The sequence below is a fragment of the Schistocerca serialis genome, chromosome 10 (genome assembly GCF_023864345.2).
Source record: "Schistocerca serialis cubense isolate TAMUIC-IGC-003099 chromosome 10, iqSchSeri2.2, whole genome shotgun sequence".
Classification (NCBI taxonomy): domain Eukaryota; kingdom Metazoa; phylum Arthropoda; class Insecta; order Orthoptera; family Acrididae; genus Schistocerca; species Schistocerca serialis.
This window is the reverse complement of record NC_064647.1, coordinates 17,429,508-17,451,554: the sequence shown is the minus strand read 5'-3', so window position 1 is coordinate 17,451,554 and position 22,047 is coordinate 17,429,508. Positions and strand designations below refer to the sequence as shown.

The 22,047-nt window shown below is 42.3% G+C and overlaps 1 protein-coding gene across 14 annotated transcripts in view; it reads right to left on the bottom strand.

Moving 5' to 3' along the window:
- The window catches only part of LOC126424950 (uncharacterized), a 311,907-nt gene that overhangs the window by 65,365 nt on the left and 224,495 nt on the right, over positions 1 to 22,047 (bottom strand). For 3 of the 14 annotated variants that reach the window (XM_050087817.1, XM_050087811.1, XM_050087816.1), the window contains exons 2-3: positions 20,031 to 20,346; positions 4,899 to 5,100 (exon numbers count right to left, since the gene is read on the bottom strand). The exons of 10 other annotated variants lie outside the window; for them this stretch is intronic. In XM_050087817.1, the coding sequence (XP_049943774.1) occupies positions 4,899 to 5,100; positions 20,031 to 20,248 (420 nt within the window). In that variant the 5' untranslated portion in view covers positions 20,249 to 20,346. The remainder of the gene's footprint in view (positions 1 to 4,898; positions 5,101 to 20,030; positions 20,347 to 22,047) is intronic. One more of the 14 variants, XM_050087813.1, reaches the window with a different exon arrangement.

The window sequence follows — 22,047 nt, the reverse complement described above, 5'->3', positions numbered from 1 at the left end:
TGTGTGTATGGCTAGATGAGTTGATTTTAACTAATCTTTTTGAAAAGCACATCTAAAAATCTGTCATGAAAAGAGAGAGAGCATCTGTATCAGTTTGTGACAATACTTCTGCCCTAGATTGGTTAGTCAGTGTGATACCAAACTGGTTGCAGTTTTCGGGAGAGAAAATTCTCTTATACATGTGATGTACTGTTTTTGTATGTATTGGAACTGTGAGCACTTTAATAATAAGTGCATTATGATCAGATATTCCTAGGTCAATATTCAAAACTTCTGTATCTGGGCTTTCTATATTTGAAATTATATTATCTATGAAACTTTTTTGAAGTGTTTGTTACCCTTGTAGGACTGTTTATGTTAGAATATAGGTTGAAACTATGTGAAATATTGAGGAATTTAATTTTAAATGAACTACCTACCAACATATTGACATTAAAGTCCCCACATACAATTACTGATGTCTTCTCATCATGTAAGAAGCTCAGCAGTTCTTGAGTCTACTTAAAAAAATTCTGGGTCATCACATGGTGATCTATACACTGACATGACTGTTATTTTCCTATTTTTTACACTCATTTGCACTGCTGTTGCCTCAAAATGTTTTTCTATGCTCAGGAGTTCAGCTTCGGGTCTGTTTTTCACTTTAATATCTGATTTTACATAAATGCAGACACCCCCATTCTTGGCTTCCTTCCTATAAAAATGATCAACCAAGGTATATGGGGAAATATTAATGTATTCTAATTCATAATTTTTGCACCAGTGCTCTTGATTACAAATGCAGTCAACACAATATTCACTGGCCTCAATCTCGAGATCTAGAATTTTATTTTTGAGACACTGTATATTAAGGCTAAGTAATTTTAAGATGTTGCAACTTGGTTGAGAGGACCTCTTCCTTGTATTGTCCAGTGTCAACGGTTTCTTCATATTGAGGCTGGGTACCAAAAATCCTTTAGGGACAGAGGTTTCGTGCATCTCGTCTTTCTTTCTTCTGTATGTGTCGCAACTTTGATGCGACTCGCTGGCCGTAAGCACATTTCTTGCTAGTGATGCTGCTGTATAGTCTGTAGCTGTTTCTGATACTGTTGGAGCTGTTGTGGAGGCTTTATTTGCCTCAGCTACTTTTGTGGCAAGTGAAGATTCTAGTGCTGGATCTGTTGCCGGTGAATTAGTTTCATTTTTATGTTAGAGAATTTCAGTTGCTGTGATGGGTGGTGGTAGTGGTATGGTACGGATATTCTTGTCTTCAACTGCTAACACTGCATTAAGTATTTCTCGACTAATGAATGCTTTTCCAAGTTTATTTCTGTGTAGCTGGTAAAATGACTTCTTTCTGAAGACGGTATATTCACATGTGTGGCATTTGGGAAGCTTCGGCATATTTTTTCAAATTTTCTATTAGTAACAGCGATTTCTTTGTTGACACAAGATTTTTACATCAGATTGTGTCTTTGTGGTATACTTGCAGTATAGAAGTTCACATTTGTAATTTTCTGTAGAGTGCTTCTTAGTGCTCTTGTGGGAAGTTTACCCTCATTCCTATAAACGTCATTAGCACCCCCAATTATTAAACAGTTTCTTCCGGGCTCCAAAAAATGCTCACAGTGTTTTAGAATTTCACTCAAGGGAGCCCCTGGTTTTGTCATTCCACTAACTTTAAACACAGTTTGCGTGTTACACATGATACCAGCTAAGCCCTCTCCATGACTGTCTGAGAGCATGTAAATATCTTCTTTGTTCTTCTTACTTGTGTTCGTCACGATCTCACAGTACGTATGTTCACTGAAAATTATAGTACCGGTACTTCCTCGCTCGTTATTACAAGACTTCGTACTCGACTGGTTTTTAAACTCTGCATTTGGTGAAAGTACTTTGTTTCTTTCGCTATTTTCACATCTTTTAGACTCGTCACAGGTTTTTTGCCACTGGGAGACTGAAGTTTTTCTCGTTACGGTTAACACGAGGGAACTTTTTAGGCCATATGAAGTTATCATTTGGCCCATTTACAAAAGTGTCACTACACTCTGAATTGACTCCTATCACTTTTTCAAGCTTTGTACGTACAGTTTGGCTGACAAGATCGTATTTTAATGAAGCAGTCACACAGCCTTCTCGATATTCCTTTCACAAAAACAATAAATCACGATAACTACAGTGCACATTCCCACAGTCGCAAGTCGCATTTCTTTCTTCTAAAGTATTTAAACATTGTCGACGGATCCATTTTTGGGACCGTGGGCATAATTTAACACCATTTCTCACCTTCTTACTACATTTTACACACACAGGATTTAAAAACTCTAATTTTCCGCGGATCTGTCAAGTAGTACGTCTATACGCGGCGCCACCATCTCAGTACATAGATGGTGATGGAAGAACATACGGAACAGGTCTCACATCTCGTTTTTTTTTTACACAGATACGAGCTAGAGGCGTAGGGTAGGGAGCAGAGGCCATCTAGGGACGGACGAGGATATCGCGTACGTTCGGTGGACAGCGGAATACCAGCTTGGGAGGGATAGTGGGCAAGATGTTCCTCAGCTCGGGGCACGGCGAGAGGTAGCCGAAACACCGGCAGAGAATGCGATTCAGTTGCTCCGGTCGTGGGCAGCACCGAGTCACGAGAGGAACGGTCCTCTGCGGTCGGACAGTGGGACTCCGGAAGGTGGCGGCTGACCGGAGAAATAAGGCACGGGATATCTGTTTCTGCACGAGGTCGGTCCGTGAAGGCGTCAGCGGGAGGCACTGCTCGTCACTACAGATGCGATGGCCGGGAGTGGCTGGGCTGTTCAAAGGGGACAGGGGTTTCTCTGTACGGAACGGGTGTCAGCTGTGCCTAAGTGGAGGTACTGCTCGTGGCCGGTAAGTTCCGTGTGGTTAGAGGTGCCGAAGTAGCAGCGCTCGAGGTGGAGGACAATATCGAGGAAGGTGGCTTGTCGGGTTGAGGAGTACCAGATGAAAGTCGGTCAGGGTGACAGGAAGGAGGTTGTAGATCTGGAATTTTTCAGGTGTAGCATTCAGTATTGGCTACGCTTTGGGCATCGGGAATGTTAGTGTAATGGGAGGGGGCACCAATAGTGACGAGCAGGCACCGTGCAGTAAAGGAACTGTGGAGAGTCTGAGGAGAAAATGGTCGGTGTCTTTAAGATAGGAGTGTAGGTTGTAAGTAATAGGCTGAGGGTGTTGGTCTACAACAGCAGAGATTCTCTCAGTGGGGGCACAGTAACGGTGGGTGGTTCAGTTCGTGGAGCATATAGAAAGTAGGAGTGCAGTGAGTGGGGGAGTGGTGGGGGGGGGGGGGGTCGGAGGAGGAGGAGGAGGAGGAGGGAGGAGGAGGAGCAGGAGGAGGAGGGAGGGAGGGAGGGAGGGAGGAAGGGAGGGAGGGAGGGGGAGGGGGAGGGAGAGGGAGAGAGAGAGAGAGAGAGAGAGAGACTGAGACTCTGGGGAGAGGTTGTGCAAGATTTTAGGAGAGTCTGGAGACCCTGCTAGATTTCTAGAACAGGGTCGATGTGGCACGGTTTGTGGATGGACAAATCAGACAGCTGGTGGAGCCCTTCTGCCACGTAATCCTTGCAGTTCAGAGCCACAGTGGTGGAGCCTTTGTCAGCAGGTAGGCTTGCAAGGTCAGGATCAGTTTTTACATGGTGGATTGAGTTCTTTCTCCAGATGGAAAGTTAGTTTACACGTCGAGGGATTTGGGGAATGACGGTGAGGCGAGGTCCGAGCTTAAGAAATTCTGGGAAGTTAACAGGGGGTGAGTTGGGGGCAATGGGAGGGAACTGAGTCGGCCAGGTCCGACATTAGTCTTTGGTCGAGTCTGGTGGGTAGGGTCGGTAGCAAACAATTTTTTCCACTGCAGAGACCAGGAGAAGGAGAGAAGTTCCTTAAAAAGTCCAGCAGGACTGAACTTTGGAACCAGGCAAGAGGTAAGTCCTTCAGAAAGGACTTTCTGGGGCTAAGTCTTTCGGAGGAAAGATCACGACTGTGTTTCGGGTCTATTTAGGTTCTGAATTCCGGACGGTGGTGGAAGGGAGTTTTTGAGGGTGGGGTAAAAGTACAACATTAGCAAGGCAAGGTTTATCAGCTACGAGGCGACGTGTGGGACGTTCGGAGGCTTTTGTAGAGGTGGTACAGAGTTGCCGAGCGTGCTGTCCGACACGACATTCTTCATTTTAATGACTGCTTCACAGCCTGTGCCACTTGGTTCCTTCCTACCACCACCAGCTTTTTCTGAACTGCACAGCTGGGAACTCTCGCAATATATCCTATGTTCTCGTAACTCTCCTCGCCACAACCTCTGTCGATAATTGTCTTTAACCCACCTATCCTATTCTCTGTCCCCACTCCAGCACTACACAGCCTTCGATTCCACCAATGCACCCACAGTCCTTTTACTTCTCTCCTTTCCCGCACCCCCCTCTCCCCAACTCCCCGCTCTCTGTCTAACACCCCGGCTGCACCTAGCTGCCCTACCATCTCCCCTCCTCATTCCTGTATGTTCCCACAAGCAGCACTTTAGTGTCCCCCACCTCTACGTGCTATCCCTCCCATCCAGTCTCATCCTCACCCCCTCTACCCAGATTGTTTCTCCCATTACATGCAGTTGCTCACAATCTGGCCTCGGCAGCCTGAGACAGTGGGCATGTATGTGAGTTCTATTTGCGTGCGTGCATGTGCGGTGTGTGTGTGTTTGTGTGTGTGTGTGTGTGTGTGTGTGTGTGTGTGTGTAATCCAGAAGGAGGCCTTTCAGCTGTAAGTTTACTTGTTCAGCACTTTTTGTTTTATCTGAGACTCAGCATCTCCGTTATACGGTGAATAGCAATCTATCAATAGCAATCTTGTCATTACTCAATCCCGGATTTCCCATCTTTTAATAAAAAGAATGTAACACTTACCGAATAGCCGAGCTTCTGGGCGACGTGCAGGCGGAGATCTGCGAGTCTCCGGCCTTTGTCGCAGAGCACGTCGATGACGTGGGGGCTGACGACGCACCACATGTGTACTTTACGCAGGTTTCGGGCACTGCGGAAGATACGCATCGCCTCCCGCTCGGTCCTGCCGCTCTTACAGTTCTCCGAGTTGCAGTGCCTCGAGACCCTGTGGAATAGCAATATGTCGACAGTTCACTCCTGAATAGTATCTCCGACTGGCAGGACAGAGAATTTGTCAACACACTGTGGCAGTCTATTTTAGCACCCACAATCGAAGCGCTGTCCCGTGCGAAACCAGAAGTGAACAGATAGGAAAACCATACAATAACAAACACAAGCACAAAAATAGGGTGGGGTGGGGGGGCATATCAGCACAAATGTTAACTTTCAAAACCAGTGGTTCTGATGTTGATGGCAAGGAAGGATCATTAATAGTAGTAATTTCACCTTTATAAGGCATCCATGGAGAAGAAATAAAAACTTTGAGGTTCCTGATGACATTGTAATTCTGTCAGAGACAGCAAAGGACTTGGGAGAGCAGTTGAACAGAATGGACAGTGTCTTGAAAGGATAGTATAAGATGAACATCAACAAAAGCAAAATGAGGATAATGGAATGTAGTCGAAATAAGTTGGGTGATGCTGAGAGAATTAGATCAGGAAATAAGACACTTTAAATAGTGAAGGAGTTTTACTATTTGGGGAGCAAAATAACTGATGATGGTCGAAGTAGAGAGGATATAAAATGTAGACTGGCAATGGCAAGGAAAGCGTTTCTGAAGAAGAAAAAATTTGTTAACATCGAGTGTAGATTTAAGTGTCAGGAAGTCGTTTCTGAAAGTATTTGTATGGAGTGTAGCCATGTATAGAAGTGAAACATGGACAACAAATAGTTTGGACAAGAAGAGAATAGAAGCTTTCGAAATGTGGTGCTACAGAAGAATGCTGAAGATTAGATGGGTAGATGACATAACTAATGAGGAGGTATTGAATAGAATTGGGGAGAAGAGGAGCTTATGGCACAACTTGACTAGAAGAAGGGATCGGTTGGTAGGACATGTTCTGAGACATCGAGGGATCACCAATTTAGTATTGGAGGGCAGTGTGGAGGGTAAAAATCGTAGAGGGAGACCAAGAGATGAATACACTAAGCAGATTCAGAAGGATGTAGGCTGCAGTAGGTACTGGGAGATGAAGCAGCTTGCACAGGATAGAGTAGCATGGAGAGCTGCATGAAACCAGTCTCAGGACTGAAGACCACAACAACAACAACAAGGCATTTATGAGGTCTGTATCTTGGCTGAGGGTCTCCCTGGGTATTTGTCAGGATTATTGTGGGCATCGGGTCCACGAAGTACAGAAATATGCGAACTACAAGTTATTAGCCATCACCACTTTATTTCTATGAAAACATTTATAATAACGTGCTTGCTACACCGACCTGTCATAACATGTGACCTCCTATCATGAACAAATATAGATTTGTCAATACTTCATTGTGAGTTGAGAAAGACACGATTCTGCATCAGAACCACGCGCATCGGCAACTGTTGTGCCTGTGGAGGCAGCCAGTGACGCGACACAACTCCTGTGCATGTGTGTGTGTGTGTGTGGGGGGGGGGGGGGGGGGGGAGGGGGGGAGGGGGGGGAGGAGGGGGAGGGGGGTCGGAGGTGGGGGGCTGCAATGTGAGAATAAAAGTGCTGAAAACCAAAGCGTAGGTTGAAACGACTGAAGGTTGTTAGACAAGGAGACATTATAATCTCCATCATTCTTTCCGAGCCATTTTGGACACGGCTTATTGAACTGAGTAGGTTTGACTTAACAAGTCTATGTAAGTTTTGTGAAGAAAATACACATTAATGCAATTGATATCTCACAAGTTATCTGGTACAGATTAAAAATGTGGTGTAACAGTTCTTAATAGCAATGCTAAAACAGATGGATCAGAAGTCCAACAAGCACATAAAGGCACAACTGTCAAGAATAAAAGGTAAAGGAACGCTAAACCATATTAAATGTTGATAGCACTTGAGATACTTATACTTCCAAAATTAGACTGTATAATGATAAGCATTTTAATGAATAGGAACAATTACTGCTGGAACACTACTACTACTAGTAGTAGTAGTAGTAGTAGTAGTAGTAGTAGTCAAACAAAAGAAGCAAGGGAGATTAGCATTTAACCTACTGTCGACAATGAGGCCACTAGAGATGGACCTGAAATTCAAATACAGTTTTTATTTTCCTTTGTGCATAGCACAAATTTTTGGAGACTGTCTACTAAAGTTTTTTCTTTCATTTTTGTACTTATTTTACAAAAACCTTCTACAAAGTCAATTATAAGTAACAGGCACAAACAACAACATCAGCTACAAATTTTATACTTTTATTTTTAAACAAAATTCTAACTATCTTATTTGTTTTTATTGACAATCACCTGTGATTATGTGCGTCATGGGTATATCAGATGCAGAATCTGCCAGTTGTCCACTGTGAACTAATTCCAGTGGTGATACAGTTGTCATGACAAGACAAAGATCATGTGTAGCAATAATTGTTTCTGTATATGTGTACTAAGAATAGACTAATTTCACTGTCAATTTAGCCATATGTATCTGCTTTTTCTTATGTTGAAAAATTTCATATATGAGACAGGTCAAGTAAACTATAATAAAACACGATCTCTCTTTCGCATTATTGTTCTTAGAGTTAACGTGTATCACTGTTTCTTATTAACAATACATAAATGAATTTTTCTTTAAAAAGTAAGTAGAGATGAGCCTTTCAACATAATTAATTATTCTGAGACTGTTTAATGAAAACGTGTTGGACTGTTATTGCAGTTTTATGTAATTTGGTATTTAAGTACTGTTGCTGCCGAGAAAGTTTCAGCAAGACCAAAATGTGCTTTTAATTTATTGTCATTTGTTATTTTTTCTTTTTTCAGTTTGTGTGGTTTTGTTGCTCTGAATGAATTTTCAACCTCAAGCACAGTGTGCACCAATTTGAAATCTAATGGCAGATTAAAAGTGTGTGGCTGACCAAGACTCGAACCTGCCAGGAAGTTGCTTATCAGTGTACACTCCACAGTAGAGTCAAAATTCATTGCAGAAACTACGTTTTAGGCAACAGCTGAGCCATTTCTGGATACGATCATTTCTTTAGGGAGTGTCGAGACTGCGAGGAATGTGACAGAACTTGTGTAAAGTTTCGAAGGTAGGAGATGAGGAACTGGTAGAAGTAAAGTTGTGAGCACAGGTCGTGAGTCGTGCTCGGATTGTTCAGTAGGCAGAACACTTGCCCATGAAAGGTAATGTACCACTCCGGCACACAGCTGTAACTTAACAGGGAGTCGCAGTAGTATTATAATTACATTCTGTACACTACAACTGCAAACTACAGACTGATTCGAGTTGATTTGTATATAATTTTGAGAGTGAACAATATACTTAGTAAGTTTAATGCTTTGAGTTACAATAGTAAATATGAGAATTGAGGAGGTTATCTGTATAAAAAACTGAATTCTCAACTACATTACAAGCATTTTAGTCACGATGCATACAAGTGGCTAAGAGGTCTGTCAAGATCACAGTACAGGACTGTCGTCATTACCGGGCGATTGTAACACAAACTGTTAATGTTCTTTACTTTTGTTGTTGCAGTAAAAGTAGTACTATTTGGGTGCAACTGACACTTTGCAAAGTGCTCATACACTTTTTTGATTTCACCGAATGCTGTTTTTCAGGTACTACTGCTGCCGAGTGGGTGCTGTTCGACATGCAACTGATTGGAAACAGATTTGCGCAGAAAAACGGAGTTACACTAATTCTGCTACACGGAAAGAGCAACTCGCACGAATATTCGAACTTAGGCTCGTGAATTGACAATTAATGCTACACGGTGTCACTGTCCACTGCGCAAAGTGGTACTGAAATTTATAGATTCTAAGACTACGTATTTCTTCTCAGATGTTAGGTTTTATACCTAATATCCTAGCAACTGTCACCTTTTTTGCAATCTCCTTTGCTCGGATTCGCACAGTTGAAAATGTGAAGAGGTTACAATTACAGAAGCAGGACAACGCAAAGAAATGTGTCGGTTGGTCGGTAAGGATCGAGGGACTCATGGCGATGTATCAGACTGGGGTTGCCACAAGTTTCCCTGAGTGAAATTCCCTGATTTCCAGACAAGTTTTAGCATTTTCCCTGACAAATTTTGAGATTTCAAGGGTGAAAATTAAGACGTAAGTTGACAATCTGTCTTTGTAGCTACGGTACAAGAAACAATAGTGTAAACTAGGAAATATCTTTAAAAAAAACCTTGCAAGCAGATGGCATTTCCTGATGTGAGCAAAAATCTTTAGTACTAACCTCAACATCTTTTGTAATGAACTGTTTTTAGATGGAGAAAGCAAGCCACACGGTATGCGTGTTTCATTAAAACCACTGATATTAATTTATTTCAAATAAATAAAACATTTTTGGTGACAAAAATACGCATTCCCTTGGAGTTAAAAGAGATTTAAAATACCTTCACCAATTTCATAAATAACCTCAGAAAAAAGTAGGCCTCTTGAAAGAAGTGTGTAAGATGGGGATGAACTGTGTAAACCAGCTCTGTCGGTGGCTGCCAATAAAAGGTTGGTTCTACTATGTTTGATATCGTGTTACATCTATTATTTATTTATTTATTTATTTATTTATTGTTCTGTGGGACCAAATTAAGGAGAAGTCTCCATGGTCATGGAATGAGTCAATACATAAAATTATAACACGATATTAGAAACAGATAAAATGAAATATAAAAAAAAACATATTCAGGTGACAAGTCGTAAGTTTAAATGAAGAAAATCAACAATGTAACACTGGAATTTGCTTAATTTTTTAGCTCTTCCAGGAGCTCCTCGACAGAATAGAAGGAGTGAGCCATGAGGAAACTCTTCAGTTTAGACTTAAAAGAGTCTGGGCTACTGCTAAGATTTTTGAGTTCTTGTGGTAGCTTATTGAAAATGGATGCAGCAGAATATTGCACTCCTTTCTGCACAAGAGTCAAGGAAAAGTGCATTCTACATGCAGATTTGATTTCTGCCTAGTATTAACTGAGTGAAAGCTGCTAACTCTTGGGAATAGGCTAATATTGCTAACAACAAATGACATTAAAGAAAATATATACTGTGAGGGCAATATCAGAATTCCCAGATTTCTGAATAGGGGTCGACAAGAGGTTCTCGAACTTACACCACACACAGCTCGAACAGCCCGTTTTTGAGCAAAAAATACCCTTTTTGAATCAGAAGAATTACCCCAAAAAATAATACCATACGACATAAGCATATGAAAATATGCTAAGTAGACTACTTTTCGTGCTGAACTGTCACTTATTTCAGATACTGTTCTAATAGTAAATAAAGCAGCATTTAGCTTCTGAACGAGATCCTGGACATGGACTTTCCACAACAGCTTACTATCTATCCGAACGCCTAGGAATTTGAACTGTTCCGTCTCGTTTATAATATGCCCATTCTGTCTGATCAAAATATCGGTTCTTGTTGAATTGTGAGTTAGAAACTGTAAAAACTGAGTCTTACTGTGATTCAGCATCAAATTATTTTCCACAAGCCACGAACTTATTTCATGAACTACATTATTTGTTACTGTTTCAATATTACACACAAGATCCTTCACTATCAAGCTGGTGTCATCAGCAAACAGAAATATTTTTGAATCACCTGTAATACTAGAAGGCATATCATTTATATAAATAAGAAACAGCAGTGGCCCCAGCACCGACCCTTGGGGAACGCCCCACTTAACAGTGCCCCATTGGGACTGAACATCACTACCACTCTCAATATTGCGGAGAATTACCCTCTGCTTTCTGTTCTTAAAGTAAGAGGTGAACCAATTGTAAGCTACTCCCCTTACTCCATAATGGTCCAACTTCTGCAGTAATATTTTGTGGTCAACACAGTCAAAAGCCTTCATTAAATCAAAGAGAACACCTATCGTTCGCAACCTTTTATTTAATCCGTCCAAAACCTCACAGAGAAAAGAGAATATAGCATTTTCTGTTGTTAAACCATTTCTTAAACCAAACTGAACATTTGACAACAAATTATGTGAATTTAAATGCTCCAGTAACCTTGTATATACAACCTTCTCGATAACTTTAGCAAACACCGATGGCATAGAAATAGGTCTAAAATTGTCAACATTATCAATGTCTCCCTTTTTATAAAGTGGCTTCACTACCGAGTACTTTAATCGGTCAGGAAACCGACCACTCCTAAAGGAAAAGTTACAGATATGGCTGAGAACTGGGCTAACATACATAGAACAATACTTCAGTATTCTGCTAGATACCCCGTCATATCCATGAGAGTTCTTGGTCTTTAGTGATTTAATTATTAACTCAATCTCCCTCTTGTCAGTATCATGGAGGAGCATTTCAGGTAACAATCTCGGAACACTTTTTTCTAAGAGCGCTATATGATTCCCTGTTGGGACTAGGTTTCTATTTAGTTCACCTGCTATATTCAGAAAGCGATTATTAAATACTGTACATATATGTGACTTATCAGTAAAAACAAAGATGAGGTGACTTACCAAACAAAAGCGCTGGCAGGTCGATAGACACACAAACACAAACATACACACAAAATTCAAGCTTTCACAACAAACTGTTGCCTCATCAGGAAAGAGGGAAGGAGAGGGGAAGACGAAAGGAAGTGGGTTTTAAGGGAGAGGGTAAGGAGTCATTCCAATCCCGGGAGTGGAAAGACTTACCTTAGGGGGAAAAAAGGACAGGTATACACTCGCACACACGCACATATCCATCCACACATACAGATACAAGCAGACATATTTATAAAGTGGCTTCACTACCGAGTACTTTAATTGGTCAGGAAACCGACCACTCCTAAAGGAAAAGTTACAGATATGGCTGAGAACTGATGAGGCAACAGTTTGTTGCGAAAGCTTGAATTTTGTGTGTATGTTTGTGTTTGTTGTGTGTCTATCGACCTGCCAGCGCTTTTGTTCAGTAAGTCACCTCATCTTTGTTTTTATATATAATTTTTCCCACGTGGAATGTTTCCTTCCATTATATTGACTTATCAGTAACACGGACATTCCCACTACGCACTGATTCTATATCCTCGACCTGTCTCTGCAGACCAGCAACTTCCTTTACGACTGACCATATGGTTTTAATTTTATCCTGAGACTTAGCTATTCTATCTGCATACCACATACTTTTTGCCTTCCTAATAACATTTTTAAGCACCTTACAATACTGTTTGTAATGGGCTGCTGCATTTAGATTTTGACTGTTTCTAACGTTTTGATGTAATTGCCACTTTGTTCTACAAGATATTCTTATCCCTCTAGTCAGCCACCCAGGCTGCCTGTTTGTGCTAGTACCCTGTTTTAAACGTTCTAACAGAAAGCAACTTTCAAAGAGCATGAGAAAAGTCTTGAGAAGAGCATTATATTTATCGTCTACTGTATCAGCACTATAAACATCTTGCCACTCTTGTTCCTTTATAAGGTTTACAAAGGTCTCTACAGCAACTGGATCAGCTTTCCTGAACAGCTGATGACTATATTTAACACATGTTGCAGCATAAAAATCTTTTAAAGTTAAAATTTGCGCATCATGATCTGAAAGGCCATTCACCTTTTTGCTAACAGAATGCCCTTCTAGTAATGAGGAATGAACAAAAATGTTGTCTATGGTTGTTGTACTGTTCCCTTGCACTCTCGTTGGAAAGAATACGGTTTGCATAAGATTATATGAATTAAAGAGGTCTACCAACATCCTCTTCCTTGCACAATCACTTATACAATTAATATTGAAGTCACCACATATAACTAACTTTTTGTATTTCCTATAAAGTGAACCAAGAACCTCTTCTAGCTTTAGCAAAAATGTTGTGAAATCGGAGTCTGGGGATCTATAAATAACAACAGTTACAAGTTTAGCTCCATTAAATTTAACCACACCTGCACAACATTCAAACACATTTTCAGTGCAGTACTTTGACACATCAATTGACTCAAATGGGATGCCATTTTTCACATACATGGCTACTCCCCCACACTGCAAAGAGCTCCTCGAAAAGCAGCCAGCCAACCTGTATCCTGGTAAAGGAAGCCTCTGAATTATCTCCTTATTTAAGAAGTGTTCAGATATACCAATAATTTCAGAGTCAACATCTATAAGCAGTTCACTAACTTTATCTCTAATACCTTGTATATTTTGATGAAATATACTAATTCCCTTATTACTCGGATACCTAAGCTTTGTCAAAAGTGATTCCCTTGTTAGAGAAACTTCCCTTAAGCAGGAATACCTATCAGCTGACTTCAATCTAAAAAAGGTGCAGCTCTAACACCCACTACTGCAGGAATTTTCCCACGAGTGATCCCACCAACCCCACCTATGCTGTCACGTATAAGCTTTGCCAACCTCCCCTTCCCATACCTGTTCAGGTGCAGGCCATGTCTAGTGAGTATTATGTGACTTTTCTTTTGACAAATACATGAGTACATAGTGCACAAGCTGCCAGCAACCAACACAATTTTTCTGATATATAAACTACTTTTGAAGTGCCAAAATGTACTAGAACAAATAAAATGTCTATAAAATGCCACACTGTGCAACGTACTTGTAGTGAGACAGTCACAATTCCTGAAATCCATTGCCCACGGCCTCTGGTCTGCTGAGGAGCACCGCAAACCTGGGTCCGAGGATAAACCGTGAAAATCTGCTGCATCGCACCACACACAAGCAGATCCGGCCTGCAGGCAGATCAGTGGGACTAGATCAGACAGGCAGGGCCTGCACATTAGTGGAAACTGAACGGCAGGCCAGACACATTACAGATACTCGCAGAAACGGCCTGCAGTTTTAGGTCGTCACGGAAATCCACTCGTGTGGCCAGCTATTCAGAGTCACAGACAGCGCGTCGACGAAATGAGGCCACGGTGCTCGATCCGTACGAATACTCTGAGAATCGATAATAATGAGGATAGGTAGCGAGTCACCGTAAAGACGATCGCTGAACCAGAACGGGCACGTAGAAAAGACAATCACACTCTCACAACTAAATTTTCAGCCACAGCCAAACAAGAGCACACACGCATTCACACAATCACTAAGATGCAACTCACATATGCAGGGCTGCCAGCTCTGGCCACTGCGTCTACAGTCTCTCAGAATCAGATCCGAACAAACCACTCCCCACACCTCCACGCCTCTCGTCGGCAGCTGCTAGGCTGGCGGCAAGAAGTGTCGGCAGCACCGACTGCGAATTGATGGGAACGGTAGGAAGGGGAGAAGAGAAGCAGCAGCAATGAGGGAGTAGGGAAGAGGCGCACGTGCTCAGCGACGGTGCACGACACATCAGTAAACAAAACATTTCACATACCGAGACAAAAATGATTATTTCTAGTGTTTTTTCAAATTTCCCCAATTTCCCTGATGTGTTTAAAATTCCCCGATATTCCCCAATTTCCAGAGCCTGTGGCGACCTTGCAGACATTCTGTCACAGCTGAGAATTAATTTAAAGAGAGGTAAATGTCTACGGGTTGGGCAGATACAAAATTATAAGAGCATACGAGGACTCTCCCCACACCCATTTGTGGAGGCAGAAACTTCACTCCTATCCGATCCCCACCGACCACATAATGGGCTCACCAAGTTACAGAGGAAGAAGATGACCTAGCCAGGACATTCAAAATAGCAAAAGTCATAAATCTATAAACGTAATGAACATCAGATGGGCTGCCGACAAGAAAATAAGGTGAGAGTAACAGTGACGTCAAGAGGTGGGTGGGCGCGGGCGAGTGTCGCTCAGGGCTCGGCGTGTGGCGGGAGTCTCCCCTCCCTCAGCCACCCCTCTCTGGAGAGTCGAAGTCTTAAAGAGGGGAACAGCACCCACTATCTTGGGGGAAGCGTGAAACCCTATTAAGCAGATACTCTGTCAACAGCTAGTACGGAGGGTAAGAAATAATGAAGGTCTCGGCTACAATGGAGTGTTGCCCCTAAAACACAAAATAGGGTATGGCAGAAAAAAGGGCAAACCACACCTGAAAGTGATTAAAACAGAGTAGAAGAGGTATGACCGTGGCAGCTGATAGAGATGGTGGTGTTGACAATCCCACAGAACCAGCCAAACCATCCCGCACCATCCCAAAAGCACTTCAAAACCACCGTACGCTGTCCACCAACATTAGAGGTGAACAATCCGGAAGACTGTGCTACGTAGGATAGGAGATTCATTACAGCGGTACAGCAGCAGTCTCCTCGATAGTGTAGAGTTTGTTAAAAGGGACAGTAGCTCACCAGATGTTCTGTTTCTGAGTGAACAGAGGTCTGCAGATCTCCACACACTACTGTCTACGTGAATGTCGGGTGGGTAATCGCTTCTCCAGCCAAACAGGCAGCCGGTTCATTCCCTGGACTCGGGACCCGGAGACAGACAACTGAGCAGGCACTGCAACCGAGGTCACGGAAAAGATCGTAAACAGTAGGTGACGAAAGTAACATCGGTCAATAGCACGGAGACTGCTCACTGGGTCACTACAAATTAAGATCTCATCAACAGAAGTCTGTTTTATAAAACTTAAAGCTCTGTTAATGACTATCAGCTCTGCAGTAAAAACACTAGATGTTCCTGGTAGCAATTTTCTTTTTAAAAAAAAAGGGTTAGCAGGAGGCGTAAAGCATATCCTGCCTTACTCGGGGTTTCAGAGCTACTACCATCCTGATACTCCTGATGAACTGACAAAAACAGACATTGAAAGATAACAGGGATGATGCAGGTTGGTCTCAATTCGTGGTCTGGGTGCTAACGGAGGGGGCAGAACACGGTGTGCACATTCTGAGCAAGTTACGTGGGGGACCTCCAGGTGCATTCCGACTGTTAATCACCCCCGAGGGTGGGTGGATCGGTGCCCCTTATCCGAGAAGAATCCGATAAGTTGGACAATTAGGAAAACATTCGAGTGCGACTGCGTAAGTGAGCTGGAGTTGGTACTGTGAGAAACGGAGAGGTAAGTTCTCTGCTTCAGCAAAGACTTTAAGCAGAACTGACCTGCTTATTGTAGTTCTTTCCTCAGTAGCATCATCACTCTTTTATCAGTGAAGTTGAAAGTCCAAATGAGTGAGGGATGGTGTTTACTCAAAAATGTACATATAATCTAGATTGCATTAACACACATACATGCATTCTTCACTAAGTTCAACTGTTAAGAACAGTGACCCGTTTATCAATTACAAAAACTTACTAGCCCACAAAACCAGATCGACATCTACAATAACAGTGGTGAAGTTAATTGTTTGACTGTGGTACAAAATACAGTCAGTATTTACACAAAAAGTCACAGTTCCTTTTTAACACTACCCTGCAGTAATTTATTACAGAAATGATTACACTTCGGTAGTTCAATCCAGTCCATAACGAGCTTCAGTATTCAACAATCGGTAGTTTTGATGACCGTAACATTTCCTACCATTTTTCAATCACAACACAGTTTAGTAAAGATGTTCATTAATTTAGGCTACAGAAATCACTCAAAAATTATTAAGCATCCAAGTCTCGAGCTTTGCTGTTGTCAGTGGACATATTTTTGCTCGCCGAACACACGTAGTAGTGGCACAAATTGACACTGGGGGTGCTCCCGACATAGGTCTTACTCGTGAGCTTTCAAACGACCGACTGCCAATTCTGGGTGAAGTCTGACTCTTTGTAGACTGGCATAAGAACAAACTGCTATTTTGGAGGCTACATTGTGGTTTAAAAATGGCTAGGTTGGATTTTTCTGATTTTCTTATATTACAAGAACTAATATGATTTTGGCTCACAGAAAATGTTGCTGGTCAGAAATTCAGAAAAATACTTGGGTGCTATTACTTTCACACAATGTAGATCCCTTATTTACATGCATCAGTGCCCTACAGCAAATTAGGGTAAATTATATGAAATTATTAATTATGAAATCAATTAATCAATACTGCATATCATTTTATACACAAAAATAAGTAGTCAAAAGTCATAATCTAACAGCAGCTATGATGAAATTTGTAATGGAAGACGGGGCTGCTGATGTATTTGAATGTCAACTGTCTTGTCACTGGTAATTTAAAGTACTTTCCATAAAAGTCAGAATGCTCAGTATTCTGTTGGTATGGGTCATTAAATTAAATTGTGCCGATTAGCTCACCAAGTTTCACACGTATCGAACTATGGTGTTAACCCCAATCGATTGTAATACTTAATCAACACCTTCCACAGCCAAACTGATGCCACCAATGCAATCAGCGTAGTGAGAAGAATAAACTAAACGACAAAGCTAAATGGAGAAAGCCCAGTTACACCTCTGCAAAAGCAATACATGTGCCATATATGACTTACAAAACAGTACTGGAAACATGGTAGAAAATTATAGGAAAGAAAAAAAATTTGCTATCAGCAGATATTCAAAACTTAGCAGATGGGAGAGGAGAACCATGCTATATAACAGAGTGTCAAAGGAAGTAGTCTCAATGAAGTGGTCTCAATGAAGTGGTCTGATGATGATGATGATGATGATGATGATGATGATGATGATGATTGGTGTGTGGGGCACTCAACTGCGTGGTCATCAGCACCCGCCCGAAGTCCCAATTTTTACACAACCCAATCTAGCCACAATCACAAATGATGATGATGATGATGATGAAGAAATGGTGAGGACAACACAAACACCCAACCCCGGGCAGAGAAAATCCCCAACCGGTCCGGGCATCGAACCCGGGACACTGGAGACCAGAGGCAGCCACTATACGACGAGCTGTGGACTGGTGCCAGTGACTCGACTTATTCCACGATGACAGACTCGGTGCAGTCATTTCAAATTTGAAGGTACCCCTGAAGCATAAACCTGGTGACCACCATCCAGTTAGGTCGAAACTGTGGCCCGGTACGTACGGAGTTAGGCCGAATAGGATGATTCGCTCCCCGAGAGGTGTGGGCGAGGAAGTGGAGAGGTTTAAGCTTACGCGTGCGGGCGACTCTTTAGTTAACAAATATGGGACAGCTGTGTCAGCCTTTTATCAAAGAGGAATCCCAAAAATTGAGACTGTGCAACAACATCCCGGCACTAAGTACACAAGTCGAGTTCTGGGTCCAGACGGACTGCGGTAGGACGACACAAATGCGTGTCTCACATTTTTGTCGAAGAGAATTGGAGGTCGCGGGAAAGGGTCCAAGTGGAGGCTCCGTGGATACACCTTGAAATTGTTGTTTGGTGAAGGCTACAGACTGGGAGCTGTTACAAATGCAAAAGTTGAAACAATGTGAGTGTGACGAGAGGTACGACAGGTTGTGAAATGCATGGAGCCCTGCCATTTTTTTGGACCCGTGCACTCTGAGTGGTGTACCGACTGTAACACGAAAAAATCAGTGGAGTAAAAGCCGACAAAAATCAGTAGGGCGTCTTGAAAGCCCCTGTCATTTAGGTTAAGTAAAATGTGATCATGCTGGGCAGTGTTGTATGCCTCATGGAGATAAAAAAGGCTTCAATGAGATTTCACCATTTAGAAACACCCCATCAGATTGCTGTTTCCAACCTAACGATATGGTTAATTGAGGATTGTTCCTCCTGGAAACTGGGGGACAAAAGGCCCAGTGATTCAAGAAACCAGAACAACCGTCGGGCCACCATCTTTTCGAGCAGTTTTCAGAGCACACTGATGAGGCTAATCGGTCAGTAGCTGTCAATGGATGTCTGTATTTTGCCTGGTTTAAGGATAGGGATACTATCTTGACCCTGAAAAGCAAAAATACTTTCTGGCCAGGTTTGAGTAACATTCACATGTTGGATAATGAACTGAACCAGGGCCTGAGGCCACACTGTTTGATGCGTCAAGAGCCTGAAAGAGTTCCTGATCAGAGAAAAGTTCATTATATAATCAATCATGACCAGGGGGGGGGGGGGGATAGGGAGGTGTCTTCAACATGTCTTATGTATTTTTTTAAAAAGAAAGAAAGAGAGAGATAGGGAGAGAGAGAGAGAGAGAGAGAGAGAGAGAGAGAGAGAGAGAGAGAGAGCTATATTGCTATGTTGTGGGATTCATATGAATGGTTCAAATCTTATCTTTGTAACAGGCACCAAATGGTAAAGATACAGGGAAAGTTTACTCATCAGAATACCAAAGAGTCAGATACGGGGTGCCACAAGACTCCCTGCTGGCACCACTGCTGTTCTTAATATTTATAAATGGCATGCCAAGCCATGTATCAGCAGCAGGTACAATATTGTTTGCTGATGACACCAATCTGTCTGTTAAAGCTATGAATGATGCTGGCCTTCAGAAGACAGTCACAGTAGCACAGAAAGATGAAATGTATTGTTTATGGATAACATTTTAATTGTGAATGACAAAGAAAGAGTTTCGGTAGACTTCAGACATAAAACAAACTAGGAGCCACATAACAACAGAACTTGGGCAGTGTAAGATAAAGAAAACCCGTGTCACTAAATTTTTAGGAGTACGGATAGATGAAAATGTAATGTGGGGAAAACATACAGAAATGTTTCTTGCATTAAACATGTAAGTACACCACTGGCCCTATCGTAGACTTTTACGCCAGAGCACAATAGGAACTAGTGGTGGGCAGAAAGATATTTAATCGGCAGAGAGAGTCACTGATCTTTGGAATGTTTTGAAACTCCGTCAGGGAAAAATGAGGGCAAGAAAAAAATGAATGGGTACCTTCTCACAAAGAGAAGTAAAGGGGTAGAAAAGAAAGGTGAAAATATGGCGTATACCCTGGTTCACAAACAGAACAGGGTACAAGACTAACGAAGAAGTAAAAGAAGACAGTTTATTACTAGCACCTGTGCACCAAATGACACTATCCAATTTAGCTAACACACTCAATCTAACAAATATACCAAAATCAAATAGGTCTTAGCTCCTTTACAGGATTCTAAAAGTGGAACTCATTTTGAATACAAAAGCAGAATGATCTAAGTTGTGCCGACAGTGTGCTCACATCCAAAGTTCCCACGTCAGTTTTACAATGTTACAGCCAGCAGGTTACTTACCCGACATGGTATTCCTTGTCAGCCCACAACCTCAAATCTCGCGACAGCTTTCTCCAACGACGGCACACTTTCCGTACCACGTCCACTAGCTCAGTGAAAGACAAGTGAGAGAAGATCTTTATCAGTATCTCCTCAGGCAAGTCGTCAATGCTCGTACGCCACACTGCAGCGCCTTCTCCCGCGTGGCACAGTCCACTGTGCTCAGACACTGAAGCCATTTCACTGTCGAGCCTGCAGTCGGACTACGGTGAGGTGGAAGGCGCCAGGGGAGGTGACGAGCTGTCGAGTGGACGTCTGTCGGATATGCTTGCAGACACTGCAAAAAAACATAAACAGCATTACAAGCCCGCACTCACACGGATTTCAGCTACTTCCCACTGTGTTAATGGAACAAATAACAGCAACAACATGCCAACATTATTTGACAACTGTCGCTGAAATCATTTCTTATGGCTGAAACTATTTCAGGACAAGTTAATAGTGTGATATTGAGCCAACAGACCGCTCACATCATTGATGTGATAGAGATATGTGCCTTAAGGAATAACTGACAGCTGACATAATAAAAAACAGAAACACTGCAATATAAATTCCGATGATGTCACAGGATCTCCATTGGCACTGAGAGTCAGGAATGCTGTTCTTTTTAATGCCATCCGATGTAGGTGTACCGTAGGTCTGTAGAAAAGCGTAGCGTTCCAAAAGATTGGAAAAGGGCACAGGTCATCCCCGTTTTCAAGAAGGGACGTCGAACAGATGTGCAGAACTATAGACCTATATCTCTAACATCCATCAGTTGTAGAATTTTGGAACATGTATTATGTTCGAGTATAATGACTTTTCTGGAGACTAGAAATCTACTCTGTAGGAATCAGCACGCGTTTCAAAAAAGACGAATGTGTGAAACCCAGCTCGCGCTTTTCTCCACGAGACTCAGAGGGCCATAGACACGGGTTCACAGGTAGATGCCGTGTTTCTTGACTTCCGCAAGGCGTTCGATACAGTTCCCCACAGTCAAAGTAAGGGCATATGGACTATCAGACCAATTGTCTGATTGGATTGAAGAGTTCCTAGATAGCAGAGCGCAGCATATAATTCTCAATGGAGAGAAGTCTTCCGAAGTAAAAGTGATTTCAGGTGTGCCGCAATGGAGTGTCGTAGCACCATTGCTATTCACAATATATATAAATGACCTTGTGGATAACATCGGAAGTTCACCGAGGCTTTTTGCGGATGATGCTGTGGTACATCGAGAGGTTGTAACAAAGGAAAATTGTACTGAAATGCAGGAGGATCTGCAATGAATTGACACATGGTGCAGGGAATGGCAACTGAATCTCAATGTAGACAAGTGTAATGTGCTGCGAATACATAGGAAGAAATATCCTTTATCATTTAGATACAATATAGCAGGTCGGCAAATGGAAGCAGTTAATTCCATAAATTTTCTGGGAATAGGCATTAGCAGTGATCTAAAATGGAATGATCATATAAAATTGATCGTTGGTAAAGCAGATGCCAGACTGACATTCACATGAAGAATTCTAAGGAAATGCAGTCCGAAAACAAAGGAAGTAGGTTACAGTAAACTTGTTTGTCCACTGCTTGAATATTGCTCAACATTGTGGGATCCGAACCAGATAGGGTTGATAGAAGAGAGAGAGAAGATCCAACGGAAAGCAGCACACCTCGTTACAGGATCATTTAGTGATTGCGGAAACGTTACGGAGATGATGGATAAACTCCAGTGGAAGACTCTGCAAGAGAGACGCTCAGTAGCTCGGTACGGGTTTTTGTTGAAGTTTCGAGAACATACCTTCATCGAGGAGTCAAGCAGTACATTGTTCCCCCCAACGTATATCTCGCGAAGAGACCGTGAGGAGAAAATGAGAGAGATTAGAGCCCACACAGAGGCATACCGACAATCTTTCTTTCCGCGAATACGGGACTGGAATAGAAGGGAGAACCGATAGAGGTGCTCAAGGTACCCTCCGCCACACACCGTCAGGTGGCTTGC